Consider the following 20805-nt stretch of genomic DNA (forward strand, 5'->3'; position numbering starts at 1 on the left):
TTAATTTGTAGTTTATTTCTTTTTTGGTAGGATGAAGCAGTTGGACAAATTTCATTTCACCGTCATAGAGGAGCTTGAGAGTTTTGAGAGAGATTCCCAATCCTTGAAAAATATGGAGAAAGACTTATTGGTTTGTATTTAAATAATTTAATGAAAGAATCTGTTTTCTAAAAACACTGACTTTTTCTCTTTTATTTATAGGATGTTTAACTGTGGACCATTACTACTGACTCTGAGGAAATATGTTTGTAACTTGCTATTAAAAAGAGCCATGCATTTTATGTAAAGTAAAAAATTTACAATCTTCCTGACATTTGACTTTATTTTCAGAGAAATTAACAGTCAAATTACAAATAATTTAGTTCAATGCTTTTCATGCTTGGCTACTGTTATGCACTTAATTGCTCAGTCCCTATTCCAGATGAACTCTTTAGACTCGAGAAAACCACTCGCACATCCACAAAAAAGCCACCCTATTCATTATGTAAGGTTAGCCCTTTCCCAGAATGATCAATAAGACAAAGAGGTTAGAATGGTTCGGGTAAACAAAGCCAGCCTTTGAACTTGGTTTACTGTATATTCTAAATAAGTCACCTAGCCTCCATAGGCATTAGCTAACTCAGCTGTAAACTTTTTATTTAGTGTCAAAATGGTTTATTCATTTTTGGACTTGGTGAGTCTGCTGCTAGCTATAATGGATAGTTAACATTAAGGATATTGACATTCAGGTGAAGACACAAAGTGGATTAGTACAATAGGTTTTTACTCTGCAAAGAGCTTAAAATCAAACTCAAATCACACATTAGAACAAATGTAGTCTTATTTTAGCCATATTGAATCCTATTTGGAATGTCTAATCATTGTGTCTCAGGTCTTTTATTTGCCAGCAGTAGAAATAGCCATTCAAAACAGATTTGGGGAAATATGGAAAATATTTGGGGAAATATCGTTGGTTGAGTTAAAGGTGAGTGTTTGTTTGACAGTTTCATCTTCTCTCATTGAGCCTTTTAATTTTTTTATTGCATGTGAGAATATGGGCTGTCGTAGAATACCTAATCATTCAGTTTTACGTCTGTCGTTCCAGGTTATTTGAGAACAGGAGAAACCTATTTTTAAGTCCTACATTTTGTGGATTAACTTCTTACTCATTCAGTTAATTATTATATTTCTTTTCAGAACTTTTGGAAAAAACATGCACATACATTTAGTGTATGCAAGAAAAATGAACAGCAGAGGTTAGTAGGGTTTGTTAATGTTGTTATGAGGCCTTGATTCTATTCATAACCCTGCAATTAACTTAATATATGATTTTGAGCCAAGTAACTTAATTTGTAAAATGAGGAAAATAATATACACACATATGTAAAACATATTGAAATCTATAGATGAAAAGTGCTGTCTGTGTCAAACAGAAAATTATGTGGATAACATTACTTATTCATATCAGAGGCTAGTGGATTATTATACTAATAGGAATAATAATAGTCATCAATGTTTTTCAATAGTATATTGCCCTCTTCAAGATCTTTGTGGGATTTTCATGTATAATAAAGATCTTTAATTTCTTCTTCGAGTGGCCCCGTGGGTGCTCCACTCTAGGTGTCGGGTCCCGTCCTGGCGCCGCGGCTCGGAGATTTCTCATAGCCGTGCTCCGCCGACTTGCGCATGCGTGCTTCCTCAGCGTGGCGTTCGTGCCTTTGATCAGCCATGCGTGATTCGGCAACTGTCAGTTCCTCTTAACCACCTCAGGTCGCGGTCTGAGCTCCCTGAATATTTCTCTTCAGAATGTTTTTCAGTCAGTTTTTGCATCTGTAAATAGTTAAATTTGTTAGTATTAGTTGTGTTCCTGCTAGTTTGTTCTTCTGTTCATAAGAAAGTTAAAATAGAAAAAGAAGTTTTTTTCCTCAAGCCGCTTCTCTTAAAGCACTGCGCAAAGCGCTAAAAGTGAAATTGGCAAGGTTTCACGCGGGGCTTATACAAGTATTTATTCTGTACTAGTTTTGAAAATGCCTGGATCAACTGGTTTTAAAAGTGTTTGGCATGCCATGAGCCCATGCCAACGGCTGATAGCCCTGACACCTGCATTAGGTGCCTGGGGGAAGCTCATGTCCCCGAGAAGTGCTCTCACTGTAGAAAATTAACATTGAGAGCCTGAAGGGAGCGGGAGATGAAGATAAGAATGCTGATGTTCGGGAAGGCGTTGCAGCCTAACCCGATCCCTCCCGCAGCCACAAAAGCCCCCGAACAAAAACGCAGGACGGCTTCCCCGGAACCAGTCGGCTCGAAGCGATCTAAGCCGTCCCCAGCACTATCCCTCCCTTCAGCGGCTGCAACGGCTTCAGGGGCATCCAAAATGGGGTCTGGACAAACTGCTGGGGCGGCGATCAGAGAGCCCTCACTGCTGAAAGCGAGAGCGGCGACGGAATCGGGAGCGGTGCTGCAGCTAGCCAGCAAGTCTGCACCAGCCTCAGCTGTGCGCTCTGTGAAATTGACGCTGGTGCCGCAATTGACGAGCTGCTCTGCACCGGCTTCAGCGGCACCAGCTATAACAGCGCCTGCCTCACTGGCCCCGCTTATGGCGGCACTGTCCTCCACAGCACCATCTTCTCTGGCACCGGGATCCAAGGCAGAAGGTCTTGATGCCTCAGCCCCAGCACCGCTGCTGACTCCAGAACCAGGCACTCTGCCGGCACCGGCATCAACACATCAACAGCTGCTTTCCCCGGCACCGCTCCACTGCTATTAGGTGCCTGGCTGTCCTGTGGCTGTTAGGGCGGAAGACACCTCCCTACATAGGAAGGCATTATCAAAGACTCATTACAGAGACGGATCCCTGTCTCCAGGTTTTTCACCGCTAAGGTACGGTCGCTATCGTGACTATAGTGTTTCTCCTACACAGGTCACATATGGACAGCGTAATTATAGGGACGCAGTGTATCTAGAAACATGTCGGTCCCGTTCACGGTCCCGCTTACCCGGTCGATCCTCAAGATACGAACCTGGTAGACGCTCCCCATGCCACATTTATTATATCCAGCATGGTAGTGCACGCTCATCACGCCACTCCTCTCCGTTGCATTCTGAGCGCTATTATGACAGCTATCATAGACCATATGATGATTGTCCCTGGTGTGATCGTACGTCGTCCTCCCATAGGGGATCCTCCTGCATTTGTCAACCATTGAGTGAAAAATACCTCATCAATCACGGCACCTAGACTCACCTTCTCCATCTAAGAGTCTAATGATCCAACTAGACCAGTCCAAGCCGGAAGAGGGGCAGTTGTCTAATGTTGAAGACCCCAAACTGGAAACTTCTCCAGTAGACTGCTCCTCGTTATCTCCGGATGAGGCGATATTTCCAGCTGACGTCTCTCTACCGGATGATCTGAGACCATTCCAAGACCCCTTTAAACGTGTGGCGGGCACACAGGAAATACAGCTAATGGATATTCCGGTTAAAAAGCACCGTCTCTTGAAAAACCTCCATCCACAACAATGTGCAAAGATTGCCTTACCTATTGATGATGTGATCATGGAAGTGGCAGATGCGATATGGCAGACCCCAACATCGGTTACACCTATGAGTGAAAAGGCCGACAGAAAATATTTTGTATCGGCGAAAGGATTGGACTTCTTGTTCAGTCATCCTCAGCCTAACTCGTTAGTAGTGGACGCAGCACAACATAGGGCTAAAGCGCCACAGTACAAAAATACGCTTCCGGACAAGGACAATAAAAAATTGGACATTTTTGGTAGGAAGTTCTACTCCTCAGCCACACTTCTACTGCACATCGCAAATTATGCAGCCCATCTATCAAACATAATTTTGATAATTATTCCAAATTAGTGGGTTACTTCATGATCTCCCGGACAACAAGAAGCCACTCTTGAAGGCAATAGTCCAAAAAGGGTACGCATCATGTAGTACAGCACTGCAGACACAGCGGCTAGAGCTACTGCCACAGGTATTGCCATGAGGAGATCATCATGGCTGTCATCTGCAGGAGCCCCAAAGGAGATGCAAAGCACAGTTGAGGACCTACTGTTTGACAAGCTTAAGCTTTTTGCGGCGAACACCGATGAAGTCCTCCACTCGGGAAAAGATTCACACACCACTCTACGTACACTTGGGATGTACACTCCCTCCTTCAAATGTAGATGTTATTTTCCTTATCAACGAAGATATGATTTTAATTTCTCCAGACAACAATCACGTCCCTTCGACAATCAACACCTTAGACAGCGTCCTCAGTGCAAAGGACCCCAACAGGGATGTTTGACTAATCAATCATCAACTAAGTAGCAAATTTGACTTGTCTGTCGAGGATGCAAGCCAGCTACAATCAAAATGGAAGATGAGACTATCCATCTTTTTCATCATTGCCTACGGTCATTTTACCATTGTTGGTCTGACATCACCACAGACAGATGGGTACTAGAAATAGTGCAATCTGGCCTTTCCATCCTCTTTCTCTCTATTCCCCCTACCGCTCCCCCTACCCCATCCCTTTTCTAGGGACCTCTCTCACGAGCAACTGCTACAACAGGAAGTTCAATGTTTGCTTGACATTGGGGCAATAGAGAGAGTTCCCAAGCAGTTCTGGGAAAAGGCTTTTATTCCTGATATTTTCTCTCACCAAAAAAGTCGGTAGGCTGGAGACCTATTCTAGACCTTCGAAGCTAAATCGACACCTTCGGAAGTTTCGTTTCAAGATGGTAACCTTAATAACTATCATTCCCTCATTGAACAAAGGGGATTAGCTTGCAGTCCTCAATTTACAAGACGCTTATTTCCACGTAGCTATCCACGTGGCTCACAGACGTTTCCTCCATTTTCAATTGGGGAACGAGCACTATCAATACAAAGTTCTGCCCTTTGGTCTGGCATGTGCGGCCCATCTGCGAAGATTGGGAGTAACAATTTTCCCCTATTTGGACGATTGCCTCATCAGAGGCACGACATTTTTGGAAACATGTCATATGGTTCGAACAGTGTCCAACACATTTGCTGCTCTGGGCCTTCTCATAAACGTGAAGAAATCATCCCAAGTTCCATCCCAGAACCTCATCTTTATAGGCGCACGACTCGATTCCACCATGGCACGAGCATACTTACCAACGGAATGTTTTACGGCAATCAAAGATCTGGTGCACACTGTAGTACATGCTCCAACAATTCCCACGCACGTCTATCTACAGTTGATGGGGCATATGGCTGCTGCCACCGTCGTAGTACACAACGCAAGGTTACGTTTTCGTTGCCTCCAGCACTGTCTGGTCACCATTTGCGTTCCAGCGAAGCACAGCGTTCACAGGACAATAGTGGTGCCACAGTATGTCTGGGAGTCCCTACAGTGGTGGGTCAACCCGGCCAATCTTTTTGTGGGCGTCCCGTTTCATCGCCCAGAACCTACAAAACAGATAACAGATGCTTCCCTAATGGGTCAGGGAGCTCACATGGACAGTTGCACAGTCCAGGGACAATGGTCGACACAGGAAATGCTATTGCATATCAATGTCCTTGAGTTGAGAGCAATACGCCATGCTTGCAAGCATTTTCGGTTGCAGATTCAGAATACAACTACCAGGATTTTGACGGACAATATGGCGACCATGTTTTATATCAACAGACAAGGAGGTGCCTAGTCTCATTCTCTTTGTGTGGAGAGCATTCGATTATGGAATTGGTGTATCAGCAACAACACCATTCTAACAGCTTCGTATCTTCCAGGTGTTGACAACTTAATAGCGGACTCTCTCAGCAGGTGTTTCCCTCATGACCTCGAGTGGGAGATTCACACGGATGTACTGACTCGTGTTTTTGCCCAATGGGGGTTTCCGGCGACAGATTTATTCACGATGGAACACAATGCGAAATGTCCCGCCTATTGCTCAAGAGCCGGAATAGGACGTCACTCTCTGGGGGACGCCTTCCTTCTCCACTGGGGAAGGTCATTACTCTATGCCTTTCCCCCAGTAGTCTTGATTTCCAAGGTTCTCAAGAAGATCAACACGGACAGAGCCCGGGTAATCCTCCTAGCTCTGGCATGGGCTCGTCAGCCCTGGTTTTCAATGCTCCACCGTATGTCAGTGAGAGCACCGTATCCTCTGCCTTCTCTTCCGACTGTCGACCCAAGACAACAGATCTCTCAATCACCCAAGACCCGAAGTTCTGCACCTCACTGCGCGGATGCTTGTTGGTTTACCGACTCTGAGCAGTCCTGTTCTCAGCGAGTCAGGGAAGTCTTAATGCATAGTAGGAAATAATCTATCCGATCAGCTTATACAGCTAAGTGGTCCAGGATCCAGGCATGGTGCGTGGATAATGCTGTAGATCCTCGTTTCGCAATTCTACACTGTATATTACAATACCTCTTGCAACTGCATGACAACGGCCTGGCAGTCGCATCTCTGCAAGTACATTTGGCAGCAATTAATGCATTCCATTGTAGGGATGGGGATGTCTCCTTGTTTGCGCACCCCATTACAAAAAGATTTTTTGAAGGGGCTCTCGAACCTTCATCCTCCACGGAGACCTCCTCCACCTCTATGGAACATGGATCTAGTCCTACAAACTTTGACTCGACCTCCCTTTGAGCCCTTGGCTACAGCACCGTTGCATTTACTTACTGTCAAGCTTCTCTTCCTCCTAGCCCTCACATCTGCTCGCAGAGTGAGTGAGATAGCAGCTTTTATGGCCTCACCTCCATATACAATTTTTTCCAAGGATTCGGTGACGTGGAGGACCTTGGGCGTTTATTCCGAAGGTTTCTTCTGAATTCCATATAAATGAACCGGTGGTTTTACCATGTTTCTCGCCTAAACCCCATACCTCAACGCAAACAGCACTGCTACACACGTTGGATGTGAGGAGAATCTTAGCGTTTTACGGTGATAGAACGCGGGTTTTTAGAAAGGCAGTCTGCTTAATAGTATCATTAGCACACTGTTCAAAGGGACAACCTCTAACTTCTCAGCGCATCTCCAGGCTGATAGTTTCATGCATATCCATGTGTCACTCGCTACGAGGGAAGCCTCTTACTTCTCTTCCGAGGGCTCATTCTACTAGAGCAGTTGCTACGACCACAGCTTTTCTGAGAGGAGTGTCTCTTCATGACATTTGCAGAGCAGCAACATGGTCTTCTAATGTGACTTATGAAGCATTATGCTATAATCAATCAGTTTGCTGCAGACTCTTCTGTAGCTACAGCAGGACTTAATCATGCTGGTAGTCTTGATTCCAGAGCGCTCTAACTCTGTTCTAGGTACTGCTCCAGAGTCACCTAGCGTGGAGCACCCACGGGGCCACTCAAAGAAGAAAAGGAAGTTACTCACCCTGTGAAGTAACGATTGTTCTTCAAAATGTGCCCCGTGGGTGCTCCACAACCTGCCCTTCCTCCCCGCTCCGGAATTGTTTATTTGTTTCTTTCAGATGAGCGGGTGAGAGGAACTGACGGTTGCCAGCTCGCGCGCAGCTGATCAAAGGCGCAAACGCCTCTCTGGGGAAGCACGCATGCGCGAGCCAGCGAAGCACGACTGTGAGAAATCTCTGAGCCGCAGCACCGGGACGGGACCCGACACATAGAGTGGAGCACCCATGGGGCACATCTCGAAGAGCAATCGTTACTTCACAGGGTGAGTAACTTCCTTTTACCTCTTTTTTTGTTGTTAGGATTCAGATTCTTAAAACTTCATTTGAAAAGCACATCTCCCACAGTGTTAACTATGAGGAAAATATTTTTACTTCTGAGGTATGGCATTTGTCGTCCTTAGTTTTCTTTTTAATTCCTACATTGTTACCTAATGCTTTTCTTCAGCTCTTGACCTCCAGCATTTCACTAATGTTCTCTTGATACTTTTAAAAAAACTTTTTCCTTAATTTGACAATAACTGTGCAACATTAAGGGCTTAACTTTACCCTTTAGAAGAAATGAACACGTAATTTGATAATTGTGGTAGAAATTTCATGGTCCGGCAGGATAGTTTATATCACAGTAGAGATTTGGGAGGTGGGGGGGGGGGGTTCAGGAGGTGATGGTAAGTGCAGGAGTCAGGGCAGGAGGTTGGGGGCTTAGAGCAGGGGGTTGGATGTGTTAGGGAGCTTGGGGGATGGGGACTCAGAACAGGGTGTGGGGTGCAGGAGACAAGGCAGTGCACGCCTGTGTAAAATACTGCCCGCAAGCCAGATCTTCACAGATGCTGCAGAGAGCCCAAGCAGGCTCCCCGCATACCTCACCTCACCTGCACACAGCTCAGAAACACGGCTGCGGGGTGTTTTTTCTTTAAAAACTGAGAGTCCAGAAGGGATGGGGGGAGGTTTAGGAGTTGCTCCAGAACAATTTCATTGGCCAACTTCTGGACAGTAACTGGCTAACAGTCAGCCACGAAGCACAAGGGGCTCCGGAGTACATGGCTGCAGCTTGTGAGGGAGTGGGACAGGCAGCAGTGTTCCCTCAAAATTGGACAGCAGGGCAGCTTCACAGGTGATTAATCAGCCCCGCCCTGTCAGAGGCTCAGGGCTCCCTACAAGGAGCTGACTGACTAGGCAGGGCTGATTAATCACCTGTGAAGCTGCACAACTTAGCAGGAACACTGGCAGGCAAGGAGGCTGATTCAGGAACAGCTGCTGGTTGGTAAGTCTGGCCAGAGGTTGTCCCTGGCACTCCAACCCCTCTCTTCCCCAACCCTCTGCCCCCCCCTCCACTCCACATATCCAAATAATTTGTCCCCCTCCTGCACCCATATCCCCTCCCAGATCTGGCACTCCTGTCTCAGATCATAGTCCCCTTCTGCCCTAGCTCATAACCCAAATCTCTGCACCCCCTCCTGTACCTCAGTTCCTTTCCCTAGATAACAATCCAATCCCCTGTACCACAGTCCAGTGCCCCAGGTCACAACTGCCTCCTTCACCCAAGCTCCCTTCTACACCCAACCTGCATCCCAGACCCCACACCGCCTCCATTAATATCATGGAAGAGTGCGGCCCTCAACCACTTCCCAAATTCTTGGATTCTCCCCCCATCAAAAATTATTGGCCACCCCTGATTTAAGAAGAGTTCTTGAACAAATGGACTCACAGATGGACAAATGAACAGAGACAGGCAAATGCACAAACTCTCTCAAATATATAGTCAATTTTGCAGTTTGTTTATCAGTGTTTCAGTTATGCAGTCAAGAACCAGTTAGAAAGAGTTTGGCAAGTAACTTCTCAGGATTTCTCTTCCTCCAGATTTTTTTCCTGCATCATTAAGAAAACACTCCTGTCATAATTACCCTCTTTTAGACATCCAACTTGTTGTTCTTTGGAGAATATTATTATTATCCCTGATTACAGAAGAGAGTGATGATGAAGTAATTGCAGTCTTTGGAATAATGGTGTAATATGTTCCTTTAACACTGCTTAGTGAACAGATCACTTTATTGTGCACTATATCTGTTTCCTGACTGGGACAGGCTAATCTTGAAGTCTGTTTAGAGACCATTGTAGTAATCTAATCTGAAAATCATAAATGACCATGTCCATACATGGGAGAAAGAAGTACTTACAGACAGATGAGAAAAAATATGACTGCAAAGATCACACAAGGTCTCAAAAATATTGAAAAATCTGTAAGCTGCAGATACTCGTTTAAATTATTAAGTCCTTTGACAAAAGGGAAACTATACTTTCTCAATTGAGAGGGATCTCTAGAGCTATGTCTACACTGCAGAGTTTTTTCGGGACACCAGAGGTATCCCGAAAAAACTCTGCTGCATCCAAGGAACGCATCTGCTCTTCCAAAAAAATTTTCGGAAGAGCATACGTATTTTTTCAACATCCCTGTAAACTTCGTTTCGTGAGGAAAAAGGGATGTGCCAAAAAAAAGGGGGTTGGTCATGTAGACGGGCCAAATGTCGGAAAAGCCTCTTCCGACAAAAGAAGCAGAAAAAAGTACGCAAATTGCGGTTCACAATTTGTGTACCTTTTTCCAGAAAAAAGATGCAGTCTAGACACAGCCTAGATGTTTACCTTTATCTGATACATCTTCTGTTTGTAGACTGAGTCTCAGACACTTGTAGCATATCTAGGTCCCTGATCTTGAAAGCATGCGCTTTGCTTTACACATTTATGTAGTCTCATTATAGTAAATGGAACTACTGTAATAGTTTAAAAATAAGTAGTTGTGTTACATAAAGGCCTGCTCCTTGCAAGATCAGTCCCTAAACCCCTGTCTCAGCTAATATAAGGGGGGAACGATTGTTTGAGCACAATAAAAAAAATGTAAAATATCATGTTGTTTACATATTGATGGCACCACGTGATGTTAGTGTCAGAATTTGGAATGGATGCCATAGTAGTTATTTGCTTCTGCACTAAAAAGATTAATATTTCCTACCAGTAACCTTGGACCACCTTATTTTGACCAATGGTAATGAACTGCATTAATACAATCTGATTTTACATTTACTTTGAAATAATAATTGTCTACTTAACAATGTACTGTCAGTTGTGAAAAAATGTGTACATGGAATGTGGTATCAATTTTTATAGATGCATCTAATGAGAGAAGACATGAAAGGACTTCAAGAGAAACTTCTTAAAGAAATGGTATATACATTTATTTTGTCTATTTGCCTGTTTATGCTTTCCTAAAAGAATTTAGTTATCTGTACACTTTTTAAAAGTTCCTTTTAATATGCAGTTTCTAATGCACCATCATTTGAAGTAAAAGGGAAATAAAGACAAAGTATAATAATAGAATTAAAACAAGGCATATTTTTATTACATTAAAAATATATATATGTATGTATGTGTGTGTGTATATGTGTATATATACACACTCTTTTAGTTTTATGGTTATGTAGCCCTTATTTGAATTTTAATAGAGTTTATATTAGCACAAGAAGAAAAGAAATGTTCTAATGTTGCAAGATCTGTGTGAATTCTGTGATATTTTTAAAATATGTTTTAAATTGTATAGTAAATGTGATACCATTCTACCATAGCATGAAGAGGAGCTGTTGAATGTTCGCAGAGGATTGCAGACACTCTTTTTGTCAGAAGGGAGAAAATTCTAATACCATGAATTCAAATATTTTGAAAATGTATGTTTATATAAAAATTACTTTTCAGTAATGGGAAGTGAGTACAATTGCATATTTACTGAAAGTTTTTTAAATAAATGGCATTTTTAACACATCTTCTCATAATACATTAGGAATGTTTATTAAAAAGAGGTCATTATAAAAAGTTTGACAGACAAAGGAGTAATTTTCAAATAAAACTGAAGTAAGGGTCATGTTTTGGATTTGTATGTGCACCTAGAACTCCTATGGCAATTAATAGAAGTTTTATTGTATACATCTGGACATATAATTTGACCATACATTGTTTAGAACATTAAAAGGAGATCAAATGGCATTTTTGTTATGGTATTAGCTTTCAGTTGGAATTTGTCATTGACTAAAAATGTTTTGTAAAAAATATACATATGTTTTAACCATATTAAACATTTCCAAAAATTTTTGTATCTTTTTTTTCCATATTTACAAATTTGTAGCTATCACAAGATCTAAGCAAACTGGCTCATTTTAGGGCATTTTTAACTCAGTGTAACTGAAATCACTGGTTGATAAAGCTCTCTAAAACAGATTGTCTGGGTTGATCTGCCCTTTGTATAGAAATACATTCTGTAATAGTGATGCATGGCCATGCAAAAAGATTTCAGAAGTTTCCATAGATCATGATGGATTATAATTGATCTTTCTGCCACTCTCCTTTAATATTCTCCCTGAATGTATGTGCCACGCAAACTCTGTTCTTCTTCAGATGTTCATGGACACTTTCCCTTTTTTCCACAGACTTTTAGCCAATTCTTTCCTTTTAAATTTAACAAGAAACATTAACTAACAGTTGAACAGTGAACGGTTCCCTGCCCTCCTCTCTGTGTCTCCCCTATGTGTGCCTCCTGGATCTTCAACGGCTCCCAGAAGAGCTGGTTATGCTTCACTGTCAGTGAAAAAGGTCAAACCAGAGAATTTAACCCAAACTTGTGGCAAGATTAAAAATGAAATTAAACCAGCAGTGAAAGGGATACATCAAGCACATAGCTTCTATGTTAGACATAGCAATACATTAGAAACTATACATGCCCTTAAATAAGTCTCACTTTCACAAACATACACAGATAGTTCCTCTGCTGATCCCACACAGTGCCTCCCTGCCAAACAGAAAAGGTGGTTACCAGTCTATAGACAGCTCCTTTTCTTGTCCATTTTCACTTTTCTGGTCTGATCTCCCAAAGCAAGGTCTTGATCGCCTTGAAAGCCCTCTGGTTCACAGTCCCATAATCCTCAAAACAGAGCATCATTGGCTTCTTCAATTGCTCAAATTAAGAACTCACCACCACCAAATAAACTAATGTGTTTGATTCTTATCATATCACAGAACACTAGGACTGGAAGGGACCTTGAGAAGTCATCGAGTCCAGACCTCTGCCCTCATGGCAGGACCAAATACTGTCTAGACCATCCCTGATAGACATTTATCTAACCAACTTTTAAATATCTTCAGAGATGGAGAGTCCACAACCTCCCTGAGCAATTTATTCCTGTGTTTGACTACCCTGACAGTTAGGAACTTTTTCCTAATGTCCAAACTAAACCTCCCTTGCTTCACTTTAAGCCCATTGCTTCTCATTCTATCCTCAGAAGCCAAGATGAACAAGTTTTCTCCCTCCTCCTTATGACACCCTTTTAGATACCTGAAAACTGCTATCATGTCCCCCCTCAGTTGTCTCTTTTCTAAACTAAACAAACCCAATTCTTTCAGCTTTCCTTCATAGGTTATGTTCTCTAGACCTTTAATCATTCTTGTTGTTCTTCTCTGGACCCTCTTCAATTTCTCCATATCTTTTTTGAAATGCAGTGCTCGTAACTGGACACAATACTCCAGCTGAGGCCTAACTAGCGCAGAGTAGAGCGGAAGAATGACTTCTCATGTCTTGCTCACAACACACCTATTAATGCATCCCAGAATCATGTTTGCTTTTTTTGCAACAGCATCACACTCCTGACTCAAATTCAGCTTGTGGTCCACTGTAACCCCTAGATCCCTTTCTGCCATACTCCTTTCTAGACAGTCGCTTCCCAATATTAGGATTGTTCCTTCCTAATTGAGCACTTTTCATTTGTCTTTATTAAACTTCATCCTGTTTACCTCAAACCATTTCTCTAGTTTGTCCAGATCATTTTGAATTATGACCCTATCCTCCAGATTAGTTGCAACCCCTCCCAGCTTGGTATCATCTGCAAACTTAATAAGCGTACTTTCTATGCCAATACCTAAATCGTTGATGAAGATATTGAACAGAGCCTGTCCCAGAGCAGACCCCTACCGAACCCCACTTGTTATACCTTTCCAGCAGGATTGTGAACCATTTATAACTACTCTCTGAGTACGGTTATCCAGCCAGTTATGCACCCACCTTATAGTAGCCCCATCTAAGTTGTATTTGCCTAGTTTATTGATAAGAATATCATGCAAGACCATATCAAACGCCTTACTAAAGTCTAGGTATACCACATCCACCGTTTCTCCCTTATCCATAAGACTCATTAGCCTATCAAATAAAGCTATTGGATTGGTTTGACATGATTTGTTCTTTACAAATCCATCCTGGCTGTTCCCTATCATCTTGCCTATCATTGTCTCTATTTTGCTGTTCTCCCTTCTACCCTTCCTTAGAATCATAAACTCTATGATTTCACGATCACTTTCACCCAAGCTGCCACTTTCAAATTCTCAACCAGTTCCTCCCTGTTTGTTAGGATCAAATCTAGAACAGCGTACCCTCAGTAGCTTTTTCAACCTTCTGAAATAAAAAGTCTGTGCCCCGCTGTCCCAGCATATATCTGGATAGTTGAAGTCCCCCAGCACCACCAAATCTTGGGCTTTGGATGATATTGTTAGTTGTTTAAAAAAAGCCTCATCCACTTCTTCCACCTGGAGAGGAGTCCTGTAGTAGACTCCTAGCATGACATCACCCTTGTTTGTAATCCCTTTAACACCTCCTCCCTTTTTTCCCTGTCTATCCTTCCTGAGCAAGCTGTACCCTTCTATACAAACTTTTCAATCATGTGTATTATCCCACCAAGTTTCTGTGATACCAACAATGTCATAATTGTACTTATTTATTAGCACTTCCAGTTCTTCTTAATTCTCTTGTTCTCCAAAGGAGTTTCATATCTTAGAAGCCTGTCCAGTTGGCATGTATTTACTAATTTTTACCTAATCAGTATTTTAGAAGGGGCTGTGGGAATACCCAAAATCATCCCACTTTCACTCACTCAGTCATTTATCCTGGCTTATGCATGACATTTTGCTGTTATGATGATCAATTCAGCCTGTGTTCCACACTGGATTTTTCCTCGCATATTAACTTTTGCATTGTCCCATATTTACTGACAAATAGATCCAGTATTGATTGTCCATGCAGTCCATGCTGCAATCCTTGCCGGGTTGACTTATTACGTTTATTTCAGCTCACTTCTGCTTAGAGAGGACCTGCTCCCAGAATACTTTGGTATTTGGCCATTTTTAAAGTTATGGTCACATCGTTCATTCAGTATGGTCACACCAGTTTGGTGCCATCCCAACATGTATCACTTAAGCAAACCTGTTTTATTAGGTGATGAGCTTTCATGGGCCAGACCCACTTCCTCAGATCAAATTGTGGAAGAAAATTGGCATGACCATATATACCAAAGGGATACAATCAAAAAAAGTGAACACACATAAAAAGGACAAATCAAATTTCAGAACGGGGGGATGGGGAGAGGTTAATGTCTGTGAGTTAATGATATTAGAGGTGATAATTGGGGAAGCTATCTTTGTAATGGGAAAGTCCCCCCCATCCCTCCTCTGTTCTGAAATTTGATTTGTCCTACTTATATGTGTTCACTTTTTTTGATCTGAGGAAGTGGGTCTGGCCCACAAAAGCTCATCACCTAATAAACCATCTTGCCATAAAGAAGTGATGGATGTGGAAAATAATTCATAAATTCTACATGCCACAACCTCTCGCTGAAGAATGTTGTTAATATGTAGTCCAACTTGGAAATAACTCTTCCTTTCACCATTTTAGTTGTTAAGTAGACTAGTATTTTCCAAACTGTTTTCATTGTATTCTATCTAAAAATTAACACACTTATATCTGTTTGGCTGTTTTAAACATCACACATTATCTTCATTGTCACTTATTTCATTACCTTGTCAGCTTCTGACTTTTTTTGCGTTGGTTGGAGATCCCTCTCTTCATTTCTAAACATGCTCCCCTATAATACCATGGCCTTTCAGCTCCATCTCAGATTTCTGTCTCTCTTACATTTGCTTCTCAGACCACTTTTTCTAATTTTTTAATATTTGCTTTCCCTAATTTCCTCTACCACATTCCTGCCCCATTCTGTTATGTTGTTGCTGTTTGTTTGTTTGGCAGCATTATTTGGCAAAAACATGAACACACTGTTTTCCTCCTTCTTATGTATTGTCTTGGTTCTGCTTTGCATTAATATGATTCTTATGCATCCAAATCCAGTGGACTCTTCTGCACAGAATGTTGTCACTTTCTTCAAAACCAATTTTGCCTCTTCAAAACCAATTTTGCCTCTTAACAATAGAGGTTCTTTGCTGAATCTAACCTTTCTCTGCATCTTCCTACACATTCATTAAATTCCATTTTCTTCTCTTCAACATCACTCTTCATGGTTTTCATTCTCCTACCCGCTTCTAAATCATCAGTGTGCATATCATTACTTCTGATAGCAATCATAGAACCTTGTAATGCTATTTTATAGTCTCCTTTTCCAAAGTAAAACTGCTCTCTAAGGTAAGGCTTCCAATATGGAAAACCCTAATGCAATTTTAAGACTTAATATCCTTGATAGATTTTCTTGGGGAAAAAAAGGAGACTTCTACTACCTTTCTAGAAATTATTATTGTATCCTTTTGGTTTGAGCTATTTTAAATAGCAATTACTAAAGTAGAAATGTGCTTCTAAATCAGTATTTCTCAAAGTGGGCCATGGGCTCTCTTTGGGAAAACTGCTAGTGAGCCTGCATTGCTTTGTTTACCTAAAGGATCCATAGCCACAGAGCCTCACAGCTCCCATTGGCTCCAGTTCATCATCTACAGCCAAGGGCAGTTGCAGGAAGGGAACAACTGAAAAAACAATGGCTCTTACAAACTAATTTTGAAACTAACAAACACTAACAATTGCTAACTACTGTTATAATAAAACTTAAGTAAGCTATGCAAAGGAAGAACTTGAGGTAAACTCAGCTTAGACACTGATGAAATTCTGTCTCAGGTCGGTGTGGAGGAAAAAGAACTGTGATGGTAGTTTGCCTGTGCCTCTCTCTAAGGCTTTCAGTGTGGCAGCACGGCCCCACTCCAAAATTGAACGATGCAAAAAAGTTGGAACTTTTTGGCCATAAGGTCTGCTCTGCAGGGGGCTCCAGCTTACGATCTCAAACCATCAAGCTTTACTCAACCTCTGTATCTCCAATTCCTCGGCCTCTATGGCCAAATTTAAATAGCTCCTTCTGGCAGATTCTTGTTCAGAGCTCTTATTGAGGAGGGAAAACTTATTGTGAGAACCTCCTTATAAACCTAGTTGAATTCAGACTCAGCCACTCATATGATATCTACAGGCGTTGTTATGCACAGAAACTCATGGCATCAGGTGTCTGACCTCTCACCAGAGGTTCAGCAGACCATTCAAGACTTGTCCTTCAGTGGCTTGAGGCTCTTTGTGGATTAGATCAATTCCAGGCTGCATAGCCTGAAGGACAGTAGGGAAATCTCTGGGCCTCCATACACCAGCCCCACAGAGGAAGATTTTTGAGCCACAGCCATTGCTTCGCTTTTGGCCATCCCTAGGGAGGCACAGGGCCTAAGGCACAATCCTCCTCCAATGGCATAGGCACAAGACTTGGCACAATCCTCTTGCTGTAACCCCTGCCCTTCCCCTATTCCATCACTTTCCCCAAATCCTACCCTTGCTCTGCCCCAACCCAATTTCTTCCAATACCCATTGCAACCCTTGCCTGAAGTCCCCCAAGTGACACGAGTCCAGGGACTACTGGGGGCCTAGGTGGGGTAGCAGTGTGGGTTGGACTGCCACCACAGTTAAGTGAAACATAGTTGCCTGGGAGATGGACACTGGAGCAGAGCAGGCAACCAGGTCACTCTGGCTCTGCTGCTAATGTGAGTGCAGATGGAACTGACCCCCTCTTGCCACTCTGCACCAGGCTCCCAATCTGCCCTGGGCCTCATAGCTAACATGGGGGACTGTCCCATCCATAGGACAGTTGAGGCAGCTGTCATTGGGGACTCCAAAGCATAGGGCCACCCAAACGATGTGGTCTGGGGCAGTTGTCCTGAACCATCCTATGGATGAGACAACTCTACCAAAAGAGGCTTAACTATAATTGGAAAGGCGCAAAAACAGAAGGAGGCCCTCCAATAGTCAGGCAATCCACTAAAAGAACTTTTGAAGGTTGTCCTGTGGGCAAAGCACCAGCTCAAACTTTGGCTCTTTTCTTGATGTTTGTGAATCATTTATATGATTTATATGATATCAGCCATGTCTTGTCTCAGATCCATGTTTTAAGTGTAACCCTTCTGCCGGGAAGGCCTGGCAGTAACCAGGGCTGGGTTCAATATCTTGGGATCCATCTCACATAGAACCGGCTCGAGCTCTGTGACGGGGCAGCCCTGCCCTGCACTCAAGCCCAGGGAAACCACGTGGTGCCGGGGGCGGAGAGGGCCCCACCCATACAGCCCTACTGGGCATGCTCCCTGGGGAGCCAAAGCATAAAAGGCTGCTGGCCTACTCAGAGGGGGCAGACCGCAGCCAGAGCTGGAGCTAGCGCCCAACCGCCCGCGGCGCAGACTGCACCACCAGAGAGGGAGTCACCAGGCCTGGTGGACCTGCCACCACCAGGCCCAAGCCAGGCTCGACCCCAACGATGGAGCCACGGGCCAACCCCCTGTGACTCAGGTGCTGGACCAGCCACTCCCAACCCCGATGCCAACTTGGGAAGTGCCGTGACAACCACCCGACTCACGCTGACCGGTGAGACCGCTATCGGAAGGGGGTAGGAAGCGACTCAGGGCAGGGAGCTGGAGAAGCCCATGAGGGCTCGGCGCGTTGCAGGGAGGAACCCCCGCCAAGCCAGTGGTGGGAGCCACCCGCCACTGATAGGGCCCTGGGTTGGGGCCCAGTGGAGAGGGAGGGCCTGGGCCCTCCTACTCCTCCTTCCCTGACCCTCAATGAGTGGGGGCTCGGCTGAAGGACTAGGCCAAAGGTCGTAGTTCCCCTAATGCAGGTGCAGTGCGCTTTTGGACTAGACCTGAGGGCCGTAGTTCCCCTAATACAGGGGCAGTGGACCTTTGAAATGAGGCCGGGGAAGAGGGAACTATGCCCCAGAGGCGGGCGGCCCGCCCCGAGGGAGAGGCCGCCCCCTGACAAGTCCTCACCCAGTAATCTGGGAAATTCACACACCCCTGGGCGCCTCTGAAAGGCAATGCTTCCCCACTCGCAAGCACAGAATCTTAGTGTAGGAAAGAAACATTTAATGAAACAGAGAGAGAAGTCATATGGCATTAACTTGGGGAAAACACCACAAACAGAGTTCATAACCCAAACATGAGCCAAGCCTCCTCCCCACCCCTCCCAGCCAAGAATCACCCGAAGTCCAAAGAGTCTGAGACCCCAAAAGTCTTTGTCCCTGGTCCGTGCCACCCAGAGTTCCAAAGTTCACCCGCAGGGTTTCATCTCCCAACCTGGGTAGAAATGGGGGTGGGGGAATATATAGGAGGCACCTTATACGAAACTCCGCCATGCTCCACCAGCTGTCTTGTCCCACACCACTGGACACTCTGCTGTGTACCTGCCGCCACTCCTTGCCTGCTGCCGCCACTAGTTGCCGCTCCACACCATGCCGCCGGTCGCCACTCCACACCATGCCGCTGGTCGCCGCCACTTCACTAGCTGCAATAGGTCTGGCTTTCAGCCAAACCAGTGATTTCAGCTCTCCATGAAAAACTCTTTAGCCTCCAGCTGGACTGGCCAAGAAATCCAGCTTCCACTGGACTAGCAAAAGAAAAGACTCCTCAAGGGCTGTGTCTTGACTGGCCAGTTTTTCCAGAAAATCAGCTGCTTTTCCAGAAAAACTTGCCAGCTGTCTACACTGGCCGCTTGAATTTCCGCAAAAGCACTGAAGATCTCATGTAAGATTGTTAGTGTTTTTGTGGAAATACTATGCTGCTCCTGTTCAGGCAAAAGTCCTTTTGCGCAAAAGGGCCAGTGTAGACAGCTGAGACTTGTTTTCCGCAAAAAAGCCCTAGTCATGAAAATGGCGATCGGGGCTTTTTTGCAGAAAAGTGTGTCTAGATTGCCACGGACACTTTTCCGCAAAAGTGCATCATTATAACGCGAACTCTGCGCCAATCTAGACACTCTGTTCCAAAAATGCTTTTAACGGAAAACTTTTCCGTTAAAAGCATTTCTGGAAAATCATGCCAGTCTAGACGTAGCCAAGGAGTCTGCTTTAGGTCTGTCCTTAAAACAAAGGGGGAAAGGAGCAGGTTGGGCCAGTCTCACAGCTGGCAGGTGCAAAACAGGCTGACTCAAGTCCTTTAACCCTTCCCCCCAGCTCAGCTCACTCAAGTCTGGAAGGGGGGAGGATTGTTCCTCTGAGACCTCTTACCATGATGGTGGTGTGTCTCCTGCAAGCACTGGTGGCATGTTTTACAGTTCCCACATTTAGGGGTAGCATGATTAGTGACCCCCACAACAGTCCCAAATTATTTACAATTCTCCATATTCCATTCCAACACTGACTCTCCATCAGCCCTGGCTGAATGGGATTTACATAGCCACACCTCGTATTCTCTCCTGAGCTGTATTTACATATCAACAGTTAACAGTTAATTACCTTGCAGAGCTAAACAATTGTAGTGGGCATACCCACCTCTCCTTTTAGCTGGCTGATAGCAAGCAGCAGTTCAGCCCCTGCTTACATGGTAGAATGGGATATTCTCTCCAATTCTGTTCCTTTCCATGCACTCTCTGTGACCCTCTTCAGGGGTATTTCTTATGAGCATATCCTCATGTAGGAGGTACTGTCACTCCTGCAACTTAAAGCTGTGGAGGACATTCTTCTGGACTTCAGGGGCAAGGGGTTTTACTCCCATTATTTCCTAATCCACAAGACCCAGAGTGGCCCAAGACCTATCCTAGATTTGTGAAATCTCAGCATATTCATAAAGAAATGGATGTTCCTTATTGTTTCCCTAGTCTCTTATCTGTTTCTTGGATCTGGGAGACTGGTATGCCATTCTTGATTTGAAGGAGACCTATTTTCATATTTACATCAACCTGTACCACAGAAATTTTTTTCAGTTTGTAGTGGGCAAGACAAATCACTAGTTCATACACCTCCCCTTTGGCCTCTTGGCCTCTTGTGTGTTTACAAAGTGCAGGTCCGTGGTGGCAGCTTTTCTTCGAAGGAGGCATGTGCAGATCTTTCCTTACTTGGATGGTAGGCTAATCGGGGTCAGTCTCAGGCCAAGTAGAGGACAGTGTGAGAGACTAGTGCTCAACACATTCTTCAAGCTCAGTCTGGTCCTGGAAGTGGCAACGTTAACTCTTAATTCCACTGGGAAGATAGAGCTAGACTCTCTTCAGGTCAGGATTTTTCTTTCATTAGCTTCACCATGAGTGCCATTATAAGAGACTTCAGTGCCACATAAGAAAAA

General features: G+C 44.0%; 1 protein-coding gene across 3 annotated transcripts in view; it reads left to right on the forward strand.

Moving 5' to 3' along the window:
* Nucleotides 1-11494, forward strand: part of SYCP2 (synaptonemal complex protein 2) — a 142497-nt gene extending 131003 nt beyond the window's left edge. For all 3 annotated transcript variants that reach the window (XM_075901108.1, XM_075901109.1, XM_014575077.3), the window contains 5 exons: nt 31-130; nt 1177-1235; nt 7675-7753; nt 10534-10590; nt 10989-11494. In XM_075901108.1, coding sequence (XP_075757223.1) covers nt 31-130; nt 1177-1235; nt 7675-7753; nt 10534-10590; nt 10989-11060 — 367 coding nt within the window. In that variant the 3' untranslated portion in view covers nt 11061-11494. The remainder of the gene's footprint in view (nt 1-30; nt 131-1176; nt 1236-7674; nt 7754-10533; nt 10591-10988) is intronic.
* Nucleotides 11495-20805: the final 9311 nt, after the last annotated feature.

The sequence above is a fragment of the Pelodiscus sinensis genome, chromosome 18 (genome assembly GCF_049634645.1).
Source record: "Pelodiscus sinensis isolate JC-2024 chromosome 18, ASM4963464v1, whole genome shotgun sequence".
NCBI lineage: Eukaryota > Metazoa > Chordata > Testudines > Trionychidae > Pelodiscus > Pelodiscus sinensis.